Here is a 13,661-nt window from a genome sequence, read left to right on the forward strand (position 1 = left end):
AAATTATGGACAAGCCCAGTACACATTCACTGGTTCAGTTCACATGGTTTGTGATGATAAATTATTCATGTGGTTTGTAATGTTAAAGCTCTAGAGGTTTATTGCTGCCTTTATTAGTCTATTAATACTGTTACCACATTCATTAAATTCTAAAATGTCTAGCTTCCTTAGTCAAGCTATTGTCTGCCAGACGATATTTTTTGTAAGCTGATTACTAAATAGGTAGGCTGGAAATTAGCAAATTATATTGTTTTCAAGTATAACATGCAAAATCATTCAAGTAGGAGTTTACATTTTCTGTTTTGTATTTTACCTTCTTCCATCTACTTGCTCAATAGTATGTGTAATGCTAAGGTTAGCAGTAGTACTGACATGAAAAAAATAATTTCTAATTGCTTTTACCATAGTTTTCTAATTATCAGTTTGCATTGAATATATATACATCAAGGTCTCTATATTTTGAATGGCTCCATGTTACCAGCAGATGCTGCTGGTAATATAATCCACATAAGCTAGCACTGACTAGGGACTGAAATACAGAGGAACCACGGAAGGAGAGTGATTGGCTGCATTTGCCTCACCCACCCTGGATGGAGGGATAAAGGTACGCTCAGTGCTGTACTGACACCCAGTGGAGGCTTGGAGTTATAACAACTTTTGTCAGCCAGCAGCATTTGGACATTGAGGGGAAAATGCATGGCAAGTTCACATTGTAGTTGGATTCGGTCATGTATGAAAGCATGTATGTTTGGGAGGCCAGGACTGTAGACAAACCTATCAGCTATAGTGGGGTACCTGGGGTTAGGACTAAGCAAACAATCACAGTGGTCCTGGGGATCTATACTCTAGAAGTACAGAGAAGCAACATAGGAGCACATTAATGAGTAATAAAAAATGGCAGCTGACATATGCATTTATTGAGTGCCTGCATTGTTCAAGGTTTTTGCTGCAGAAACAGGTAAGTGGATTTATATTAGGAATTATGTATGTGTACATGTGTTTGTGAAATTCACAAAAGTATAGATTTAGGGTGTGTTTGCATGGATGTTTGTGGGTTAGGGTTAGAGTAAAGGTTAGATAAGCTAGGGAAAACGTGCGCATGTTTGGGAGTTAGGTTTAGAGTTAGGGTTAGGTAAGGAGATAGCTTGGAGGAGTATATGTGTCGAGTATGTGTCTGTGTGTTTGTGTGTTGTGTGTGTCCTCGAAATCTTGTGTAGTGGTAGTGTTATGGAATGGATTTTTCTAATATAAGGTGTTGGGTTAGGGTTAGCACACATTAGTATGGTGATATTCACTCTTTTGAAAGTAATAAACTGTCAGCATTTGTTATGCTTGCAAATTATGGGTAACATGCTTCAAAGAATCTCCCAAACCTGATAATATTCTTCAGGCATTCTTTTGCAATACTGTCATATCAAGGATATTGTATAGGAACAGGAACTGGAAAGGAACATTTATTTATTTATATTTATTTACTGGGGTAGTACACTGATCTCAATGGACCATTTGCAGGAACAGCCCGGGTGAATAAAATCACACAATAAATGAACAAAATATATTTGTAGATACATATAAAATATACTAGAACCATATACATACTTACAGATGCAAGAATATGCTACAACATTTAGTTCAAGGAGCAGTTTACAGTGTCAAAACATGGATGGAAAAATAGAATCATGCCTCAGCAGAGCTTTTTGGCTAAGATGCAGCCATAATGAATGAGTTGGCTTATCTTACAGCAATAGCATATTGTTATATAGGGAGGTATGAAGACCTTAGAAGATGTGAATGTGAATAGTTGGTGGAAAGGATCCCATGGGGAGAAGACAGAGAAATGGTAAGAGGCATGCAGAGGAAAGAGGAATACAAAGGAGAGGAAGTGTGAGGGATGCAAAGAGAACAGGGAGGTGGGAAGAATCAGAGGCAGTAAGTGAGGGGATGACAAGATGAGATAAAGAAGGATGAAAAAGGGATAAATGGGTGTGTGCGAGAGGTGCAGGGTTCATGTCATGTGACCTATGTGAGTGCAGTTGCACTTTGACTGGAAGAGGTGTCTCTTGAGATCTTATCTGAAATCTGAGTACATTTGGATATCTCTGATTAAAAGCAGAATGGAGTCCCATAGTTTAGGTGCTAGGATGGAGAATGCATGGTAAGTGTAGTGAAGTTTAGATTTTAGAGTTGGTAGGGTGGGTTCAGATTGAGAGATACCTTTGAGATTATATGTGGGTTGTTTGGTGAAGAGTTTATGAGTGGGGGGACATGTTTGAGGAGGAAGGGCTTTGTAATTTAGTGTTTCTAGTAGGAGGTTAACTCTCAAATGTATTGGGAGGCATTTGGCTTTGGTGAGAGTTAAATCTGTCACTATTTTTGTGCCTTTTCCCCCACAGTATTTTAAGATTTGTGTAGATTTATTGCATTGAAAGGTTGAGTGGTATGGTTGCATATATGAGAGACAGGGTGGGAGATGAAGAACTTACAAAGCAGAATGAACCAGTGGGCTAGGATATCCAAGTCTGGGGTATATCTATTTGAATTTGGTCTATGTGTTTCTGTCTCTTTGATTCCAAGACTTTTTGAAATGGAATAGTGGAGTGTAAAGGGGGGATAGCATGACTGTGGGAGTGGTAGGTTTGTGTTACTTTTGCTGATACAATGCAGATTTCTGAACTCATTGAGTTCATCAGTCAAATAAATGTTAATAACATCATCAATAACATAAATAACAATAACACAAACATTTTTCCAGGAAACATTATTAAAAAGAGATAATGCTGCTAACCTGCCAGGATATGGATAGAATTCCAAAGGCTATCTGAGGCAGGAATAATAATGTCATTATATGAAGGCACTTAGCATTGACAGGGAGACAGTGCTGCTGCTGGTGGTATAAACAGTTCCACTGCCTATACACACTGAAACTGGCTAAACATGACACATGAGATACCAACTAGCTCCAGACTCTTCATTACTTGCTGCACTGGAAGGTCATATTGTTGAATTATAAACAACAGCGAAATGCATATTTTGGATGCATGATCTGTTTTCTTACATTAGTGACTAGCTGTATAATTATTTAATGATATGGTAATTTATACATTGTAACAACTTAGGAGTAAACTTCACACTTATTACTTGATTTAAAATGTGTTAATTATAATTTTTTTGCATTTTGATCAGTTTGTTAGTGTTATTTTAATCCCTTCATAGTTAAATAGTTTTGAGCCAAGAGCTTGCACAAATACGAGTTTGCTCAAATACATTTAAATTTATTTATACCTGATGTGCGCAAGGTTGGGACTGTCCTTAGTGGTTATTAAGATATACAGCCAGCAATCACTGCAACTGTACACATGTATTAAGTATTAAGATTTGAAGCATTATGACATGACCAATCTGAAGAAGTCTCTGTAATGACTGATATGAGATTTAAGTGCTTAATATAGTTAAATAAATATTTGTTGTTTCTTTTTGCTCTTCAGTCTGCCATTTTATCCTTATTGTTGGAGGGGTACTTTTTTTCATCTTATGGTTGGTTTTACCATTTCCAATCCAAATAATATGTATCTTTTTATTAGATCTACAAAACAAGTAAGACTCAAGACCGTTATATCTTTAAAGTCTAAACTTTTCTCAGTTACAAAATCAGAAGTACAAGAGAAGAGAAGTGCTCTTTCCTCACATGTTCTTGATTTTTTTATTATAAAGCTGTTGCTGTCAAATATTTTTTGTTTGTTCGTTGATCATAATTTCAGTAGAACCTTGCTTTCAATGTGTAAGTGCTGCTTCTGAAAACCCTGGATTTTTGAACTAGCTTGATATTATATTTAATAAAAATATGAAATCCTCCAAATATTTTATGGAAACACCCAATATACAGATTTCTAGCTAAATAACTCAGTATTGCAACTAGCACAAACTTTACATACATAAATGTGTAGTAATTTATTTCTGCTGCTGAAACTTCATATGTTTTAAGACATTTTCTAGGATGCAGTGTCATTTTTGATCATTCTAATATAGTTAATTCCCAGTGTGAGATGGAAATAGTATAATTACATTGTGGTTTGCCCTTTTTGAAGCTCAAGCTTAAAATACATTTATCAAAAGTGTCAGAAGCAGACAGCAGTGTACCAAAAACGTCTGTGCATAATTCTTATCCAGCATCATTCCCATTAGCAGCTAAACAGCTGCTGCATGACATATAAGACAGCACAGCAAGGGAAGACTGTGTAGTAAGGTGGGTCTACTCCTGATTGTTAAAAACACTGAAAATCGAACCCACTTAAGCAAAAGTGCACTACATCGACAGTGCACTTTCGCAAAAGGCTGATTTACCGAAGCACATTACAGTGGAGATAAGGAAATATATCCTTTTCCCCACTATAGTGAGATCTCAGAGTTAGTATATTTAAGTAGGGAGGTGTGGGGGCACAGCCCCCCCACATGGGTGGTGTTTTGAATCAGCTTTTGCGAAAGTGCACTTTCGATGTAGTGCACTTTCACTTAAGTGGGTTTCTACGTTTCTTGTTCGAGATTATGAAATTTCGATCAAGAAACATAGACCCAGTAAGGTATACTTTGTGTCCCTCAGGATACAGGTTTTCTTGCTGTGCTTTGCTGTACTGTGCTCCACTGACACAGCTGTAAGCGCTTCCTAAACATATTTTGCTTATTAGACATGACATCACACATGGGGTCAATACCATAACCTTCTAAATTGGGGATTTCATACTGTGCAAGCTCCGAATGGTGGAAACTCATCTGCATCACTTCATAAGGGTGGGCTAAGTATGGATGTGGTAGCAGGATTATCTGCACCTCAATGAATTCCATTTCTGTTATGTTTTTTCTGTCATGCAAAAAAGTTTTTGTGTTTTTTCTTTTTTCATTTTGTCAGTATTACAAATATGTTGTTTAATTCTGTATAAGAAGTATCACTAAACTTCCAACATAATAGCATTATACTGTACATTGCTACAGTCCTCTCGGTTCCCATGTTTGGACCAACCACTACATTGATGATGTTGTATTGCTGAATCACATTGCTACACAATGGGGTAAGACTCCACTCACAACCCTGCTCTAAGGCACACATTTTTTATAAATAGCACTTATAGATACAATCTCTATACATTTCAATAGATAACATCTGCATATATTTCTGTATATATCTATCTGTACATATATATCTGTCCATCTGCCTGTCTCTTCACCTACACATAATTTAACAGGAATATTCCATGGCAGATAAGTGTGGCGTATGGTAGTATCCACTCACAAATACTAACAACATTTGGTCACTGGACTTTACCTTCTTGACCAAACTTTATAAGGTATGAATAATCACATAATTACTCTATAACCCATCCAGTAGTAGAGATTACTGCATCAGTGACTCACCCAGCACTGCTGATCTTGGATAGTATTGACCCCCAACCATATCTGGCCTCCTGGAAGATTATTTTTTCTCCATGGGACAACTAAATTTATAACTGCCATCTGTTATGGGAAGCAAACCGAAAAACTGATGCATGAATCATATGTCCTCCTGGACAACTTATTTTCTCCTTCTCCCTAGCCAAAAAGTGGAACACTCTCCCATTATCCCTCAGAACTATCCACAATCCTGTCAATTTTAAATCTTCTCTACACTCTTCCCTTTCTACTACCTGGAAATGCTCGTGCTCCCAGTCCTCTCCTCTTCCCCCTTTGAAGCTTCTTAACTCCTCACTATAATCATCTCATTACTCACTGTAAGCGTCAAGTACCTGGTGTGGGAATAGAACCCATATTCTTCCAATGTAATCCCTGGCTGAAAATGTACATGTTACAAGGGAATATAAAACCAGAGACAGCGCTAGCTGAAAACATATAATCTATAACACATTACATGGGAGTATAAACTCAGGGACAAAGTTGGCTGAAAACTTAATATGCATAACATATTATAAGGAAGTAAAAAAAAAAACAGGGATAGTGCTGGTTGAGAATTGACTATCCATGGGAACCGAGAGGACTGTAGCAATGTACAGTATAATGCTATTATGTTGGAAGTTTAGTGATACTTCTTATACAGAATTAAACAACATATTTGTAATACTGACAGTATAGAGTATATTTAAGCTAGTTGTAATCTTAACACTCCAATTGTATATTGAAACTGTTAGTAAGTTACAGTCAGCACTAGTCATGGACTTAGTCTCCCATGTAATGTGTCAGACATAGTAAGCTTTCATTGCATACAGACCATAGCTTTAATGTGATAGTGACTAACCAGCTTTGCCTAAGGCATTTTACTGTCATGTAAAATGTTATAGATAATAAGTTTTCATCCAACATAGTCCTTGGTTTTATACTCCTATGTAATGTGTTACAGACAGTCAATTCTCAACCAGCACTATCCCTGTTTTTTTTTACTTCCTTATAATATGTTATGCATATTAAGTTTTCAGCCAACTCTGTCCCTGAGTTTATACTCCCACGTAATGTGTTATAGATTATATGTTTTCACCTAGCGCTGTCTCTGGTTTTATATTCCCTTGTAACATGTTATACATAGTACATTTTCAGCAAGGGCTTTCCTGTTTTATACCTCCCTTGTAATGTATTATAGATAGCAAGTTTTCATCCAGTACTGTCCCTGGTTTTGTACTCCCTTGTAACTTGTTATACTTAGTAAGTTTTCAGCCAGCATGTCCCTGGTTTTGTAGTCCCTTGTAACATGTTATACATAATATGTTCTCAATAAACATTGTCCCTGGTTTTATACCACCCTTGTAATGTTTTATTGATAATAAGTTTTTAACTAGTGTTGTCCCTGGTTTTATACTCCATTGTAACGTTTTATACATATTAAGTTTTCAGCCAGTGCTGTCCCTGGTTTTGTACTCCCTTGTAATGTGTTATACATAGTATGTTTTCAGTCAGCACTGCCCCTGGTTTTAGACCGTTCTGTAATGTTTTATATATCTAGTATGTTTTCAGCCGGCAGGGCTCCTGGATGTATACTCCCAGTAATGAATAATATTCATCCAGTAATGAGTATAACTTCATAATTCCTTTACTGTTGCATAGATTACTAGCAGTACACTAATCATAGGTGACTCAATAGTGAGGCACACTGATGTCCCACTCACTAGGCTGAATAAGGAGAAGGTAACAGCCAGCAGTCTGTCAGGTGCCAGGTTCCGACACATAACACACCCACTCAGGTCACTCCACAACAAGTACAAGTATGACTCTGTCATTGTCTATGTGAGTGTGAATGACCTGAGACATATCTTCCTGGACTACATGAAAAGAGACATGGAGGAGCTCTCGGATTATGTGTCCCAGGCAGGTATGACCCTAGCCCTGAGCAGCATCCTACCATCGCCCAGAATGATACCGAAGTACAAGCAGAAAATGATTGACTTCAACAATTGGTTAAGTTTCTGGTGTCATTCTAAGGGGATCCAGTATCTGTCTGCTTGGGATGACATGATTGACAGACCTCAATGCTTTGCCAGAGATGGCCTGCATCTGTCACCCCTGGGTTTCCGGATACTGGCTAAGGCTCTTGCCACCCCTATAGTGCCTTTTTTAAGCAATGTTCCAAAGATCAAATTACCACCATAACAGCTATAAATAAATGCAATCTGAGGGTCATGCTGCTCATTGGTAGAAGTCTAAATCTCAGGATGCACTCACTCGAAGTACTCCTCAAAAATAGAGAACATCGACATTTGTGCTTTAACCGAAACCTGGTTTAAAGCAGCAGAAAGCACCCGTGTGCTACCAGGCTAAAATTCATTCCACACCTTTCGGCCCAGAAAATAAATCAAAGCTCCAAAGGTGGTGGCATCTCCATATTCATAAAGGATATGCACACTTCCAGACTAGTAGCCCAGCATAACACATCGGAGATACTTCAGGTACAACTAACAGTGGGTAAAATGGCAATTCAGGTCGTAGCCTGCTATAGGTCCCCAACCATGTCCCAAGACTCTCATTCCATGTTCCTAAGCACCCTAGAAAGTATTAGGGTCCAACCCAACACTCTCATACTGGGTGACTTCAACTACCTGTCCATCAACTGGGAAAACTACTCATGCACCAATACACTTGCCCAACGTTTCTGGAATTCATTAATTCCAATGAGCTTGACCAGCTCATTCTTACCTCCACTAGAGGATGCAACATCCTTGACCTGGTTATTACTAACATGGGCAACCATTGCTCAACACCAATAGTCAATTCCTCCCTAGTTAGATCCGACCACAAACTAATTACCATGGAAATCCACGTCACCCACACCACCAGTAAAGGTAACCACCATGAAAAACTTCTCCAAAGCTGACTTTGGGCTCCTAAAAACAGAGGTGGCTAACTTCATGGCACCCATGCAAATGGAAAATAGGTGCATGATCACCAAATCATACACCAATGCACTGTACAAACATGTACATAAATGCATGGAACTAGCCATACTCAACAGAACCAAGATGATCTCCTCCAAAAAAAGGAAGCCAATCTGGTGGTCCCCTGCCATTAACAAACTCTACAACAGAAAGAAGAAACTGTTTCAGAAAAAGGTGAAGTCCCAAGACTGGAAAAACTCCCTTATTAGCCTCAACAAAAAGTTGACATCCCTCATCAAAACCTCCAAAGCTAGCTATGAAGGCAGAATTGAGGCAGACACTTAAAACAACCACAAAGCCTTATTCAGTAATATAAAAAATCTCCACGGCAATACCCACAATGCACAATGGTGCCTCCTATAGTGAGCCAACAGATATTGCCAACATATTGGCTGACAGATTCAGTGCCATCTTTACCCCTGTCTCCCCCCTAAAGGACCAATCACAATACCGGAAGAATGCCAGGCACCCAGCATTATTGCAGCACAGTTAAAGCTGCATTGTCCAAGGCCAAAAATACAGTTTCCACGGGACCCAACAATATCCCTGGCTGTGTTCTACATGAACTACAAAGTGAACTGGCATGATACCTGTGTGCCCTGTTCAATCACAGTCTCACCTCAGGCTTTGTCCCTACAGAATGGTGCACTGCTACAGTCATTCCTCTCCATAAAGGGGGAGTGACTACAGACACTGGGAATTATCGCCCCATTAGCCTGACGAGTCTGATATGTAAGGCTATGGAGCGCATCATCATTAACCTAATTAACAAGGATATAGGGAATCTCCAAACTCTGGATCCCACACAATTTGGTTTTGTGAAGTGTAGATCAAGCCTGCTCAACCTGGTTGACTTCTTTGAGTCAGTCACCTGAGCAGTGGATGAGGGCAAGGCAGTTAATACAGCCTACCTCGATCTTGCCAAGGCCTTTGATACCATTCCCCACTCAGGAATTATTGATAGACTCACCAAACTAGGCATCAACCCCTATATCACTAGGTGGGTTTCAAATTGGCTCACAGCTAGAACCCACAGTGTGAAAGTAGCAGATTCCAAGTCAGACTGACGACCAGTCATGAGTGGAGTCCCACAGGTACCAGTCCTGGGGCCTCTCCTGTTTGGCATTTATTTCTCAGAAGTCCAGGCCAACAGAGAGGTACTCTGGCTGACCAAATTTGCCAACGATTGCAGGCTGGGAGCCATTATTAACTCCCCAAGTGATGCAGATATCCGACAGAAAGGCCTCACTGAGACCAACGATTGGTGTTGAAATCATGGCCTTAAGCTTAATGCCAAAAAATGCATCATCATTCCCTTTGGGAAAAACTCAGTTCTCACTAATTACCACATTGATGGTAGCCCACTGAACACTGAAGGCATTATAAGAGATCTGGGGACACAGGTTGATAGCAACCTCTCAAGAACCACATTGCCACTGTGGTCAGAAAGTCCTTCTATGTGGCACATCTCATTACCAAGGGTTTTGCATCCAGGAAAAAAAGAGGTCATCATCTCTCTCTACTCTTCCCTCATTAGACTAATCATCAAGTATAATGCCCCATTTGGCATGTACCTCACTAAATGCGTCTATATCATAACATCGACAGCTTAGGTTGTCGAATCCTAAAACATCGACACCTAAGCGTTGAAAGCTAACAATAGTGAATTGCCACATCATGGAATTCTTTCCTCAGGAAAGAATTCCGGTGGCCGTCCATAAACAAAATAAACAAACACACCCAAACATAGTGGAGGGCTTTGCCCCCCCCCTCGATGTGGGGGGCTATGCCCCCCACCCCCACTAACTAAATATACCAACTCTGAGATCTCGCTACATTGGGGAAAGGGCAAATCCCTGATAACGGCCATGTGAATTCTTTCCCAAGGAAAGGATTCAATGATGTGGCCATTTGTTATTGTAAGCTTTGGATGCTTAGATGTCGATGATTAAGCATTCGACATCCTAAGCTGTCGACAATTCAACAGGAACCCCACTAAACACCTGCAACAGCTTCGAAGGCCACAAAAGTACCTCACAAAGAGGATCCTAGGCCTTAAACACATGCCCTACATGGACAGACTCAAAAAAACTCCAGCATTTCTCTGTTTCACATCGTCTATTAAGAGGCGATCTCTGCTTGACTCACAAATACATGTCTGACCCAGCCTTGTTAGAAATGTTACACCTAAAGAAATCCCAATCCCTAAACACCACATGCTCCAGGGACCTCAACCTCATTACCACAATCAACAGAACATTCTGGAGAGACAGCTTAATAACACAGAGACTGCCCATTCTCTGGAATGGACTTCCCATACATGTCAAGCAGAACACCTCACTGGCCCTTTTCAACAGAAATCTTGATGAGTGGATGGGAAGTAGAAAGTTCACCCTGGAGATCACTCAAGTGGCTCTACTTGATAGAGGCACCGGGAAAATGGCGGCATGATGCCAGGGTACTTCTATGGGTTAGGCTTGTAAAGGCTCCAAGGCCATTGGCCTAGTACACACCTATGAATCTATGTAGTCAATGTTACCTGTCTTTAATGAAAATATTTATACCCTATTATTGTGAAACAGATGGTCAACTCCAAGTAGCCAAGATAACAATATATTGTGCCATCCAAAATATAGTTTGGTACAATAGCATTCAAAAATATTGTAATCCAGGCAAACAAAGTTCCACCTCTCTGAGACTACATGTTAATTCATAAAACTACAGCTTATGGTTCTAACCCATTTGAGAAAAGTGCTCTTTAAAAATGAACCTAAAATGTGAATGGTATGTCCATATTTCAGTTGTTCCAATTTTGGTGCTTAAAATGCAATGCCCTATGTACTGATATCACAAGTGTTATTTTTATCACAACAACTTCTATTGCAATGGAAGCCACATGATTAAAGAAACAATTTTATTTAGCAAGCTAGGTTTTGCACTTACCCATAAATCTACCCAGGAAGAGGGCCTTGAGAGAATTAAACCGAATATCAGAATTTGGTGGCAGATAGTGTTTCACTGCAGGGTAATGATCAACCTAAAACAAAGGAAAAATTATGCCAGTGAAAAAGAGAGCAATGTAAAATACAAACTAGTGCATTTTTCCAGCATGAAAATATAACATGCTGTATTTGTCAGCACACTAAGCTCATTGTGGCAAAGTTAAGTGAAACTGATGACCACGAGAAGGATATAAGGATTCCTTGCACATGTCCTTCTAGAATGTTTACTAAGTTCACATGGGGACAATAAACATAATGTCACATGTTATCTTTTCAGCTTTGTATAAGTGCCAAGGTCATGTCTTCAAGCCACCTGGAAGCCAATCCATACCATTACACATATGAATACATGATCACAATGATTATAGGACCATTCAAAGGCCTTACTTCTTATAAATTATACAGTAATGGTGCAGAACCCACAAACTGAATAAACAAACAAGCATAACAAAATAATAATGTAAAAAATTGATTTGTACAAATACAATATATACTATTACTGTTTAATAAACTCAATAAATATCAAATATACTATGGCAGCTCAGTAAAATCCATACAAAAATGGCAAATACTTTCATATTTCATTCTCTTAATCAACATCAGCAGATATAGTAACCTTGTTCGAAAATCTTATTTACTGTTATTAGACAAGCACCCTTTATAATAAAGCTGTTTGAAATGGTCCAAATGAAAAAATTAACCGTGGCCGCAGAGTTTTTGTTATCACTATTGCCACACATAAAGCCTGGAGAAACTTTATTTCTAGATGATCTATTAGAAAAAAATATGTTTTATTACTTTATATCCTGGTATTTTAGTTAGTATATCCATAGGAAAATGTATACGTACAGTTTATAAGATTAATACTAGGCTAACAGCCCTTGTATGCCATTTTAAGCCTACCTAATACCCCATGTGAGAATCAAACCTTGCACCTTGTGTCTGTAAGGTAAACACCTCAGCTATGTTGCTTTTTAGTGATTAATTTAGTAAAATGACAAATATCCATCAATTGTTTACATCATCTTCAGCATTAAAACATGGTATACTCTGAGACTGTTCTGGGATCTTACTTCCAGCATCAGGTTGCCTTTGTAAAGACTGACATATCTGCAGGTATTCTTTCTGTGCCCAGGTGCAGAAAGATTTATTAAATAGAAGGCATGACTCAGTGCTAAAATATTACTGTCACAACAGACTTTAAACATTATTTAATAAAGGTATTGTGAAGAACATGTGCCAGGCTAAAGCAAGTATATTTGCTTCTTCAAAACAAAAATCAGAAAAAAAGATAACCATGTTTTCAGGAAAGCATGCATTAAAGTCACATTAAAAGTGTACAAAACTGAAAATTATGCAGTTCTTTTTCTGTAGTACTGAATTATGCTTCCAGGGCTGAATCTGTTCTCAAGATTTCAGGCATTCATTTAGTATATACATGGACTAGAGTTTTTATTGTCTTTAATACTCAGAAATATTGTAATGGGAAACTTTCACATTTTTGAGTTGACAGGAAGTAAGGCTCTTGGCAATGCTGCTAGGGGTTGGAGGTTGCCACAGTGGCTAAGGTGTTTACCTTACAGACCTAAAGTGAAGGGTTTAATTCTCACATGGATTAATTGGCTGGGCTTACAATGGTCCATAAGAGTAGTTGGCCATTATCTGTGTTTTTTAGTGCTGCCTTATTGTAAGACATTCCTTTGAACATTTAGAAAGCTTTGGGACTCTCCTATTTCAGTCTACAACTATACTTCAGTTACTTTTGTCTTGCTTCTGAAGTATGTATAGTGGGCTACAGCTCTGTGACAGAAAACTTAGATATGGAATTTATTTATTTATTCTGTTAACTACGGCAGAGCAGTGATCATTTAACCCATTTCAGTCTCAGCTCTGACTACATTACCAGTGAGACTGTGCATCAGCATTTGGACATACAAGTCAGAGGTAGATAGAATTCATTGTGTCTTCAGTTACTGGTAGTGATAAGGCCAGACACACACAGCTAGAGTTCTTTTATATACCATATGTCTGCTTAAACCTATTTTTTGTAGTTTTATTATGTAAGTAAATAGTTGAATGTGTACTTAATTTTACAAACTATATTGCTTCATTTACTTATTTTATGTAAATTATTTAATTATTCAGGTTTGAAAGCTTGTGGGTGATGGTTTATTTATTAATTTAAGATTTTAAGTTCTGAACTTATAAAAGTTTAGCCATTGGCTCCAACCTTTTAGAGAATGACTATTATAGC

General features: G+C 38.4%; 1 protein-coding gene across 1 annotated transcript in view; it reads right to left on the minus strand.

Moving 5' to 3' along the window:
* The window catches only part of CNTNAP2 (contactin associated protein 2), a 7,772,136-nt gene that overhangs the window by 734,331 nt on the left and 7,024,144 nt on the right, over window positions 1-13,661 (minus strand). The window contains exon 20 of the mRNA XM_044064985.1: window positions 11,349-11,442. Coding sequence (XP_043920920.1) covers window positions 11,349-11,442 — 94 coding nt within the window. The remainder of the gene's footprint in view (window positions 1-11,348; window positions 11,443-13,661) is intronic.

This window comes from Protopterus annectens, chromosome 3.part0 (assembly GCF_019279795.1).
Source record: "Protopterus annectens isolate FY-2018-M chromosome 3.part0, PAN1.0, whole genome shotgun sequence".
Lineage (NCBI taxonomy): Eukaryota > Metazoa > Chordata > Ceratodontiformes > Protopteridae > Protopterus > Protopterus annectens.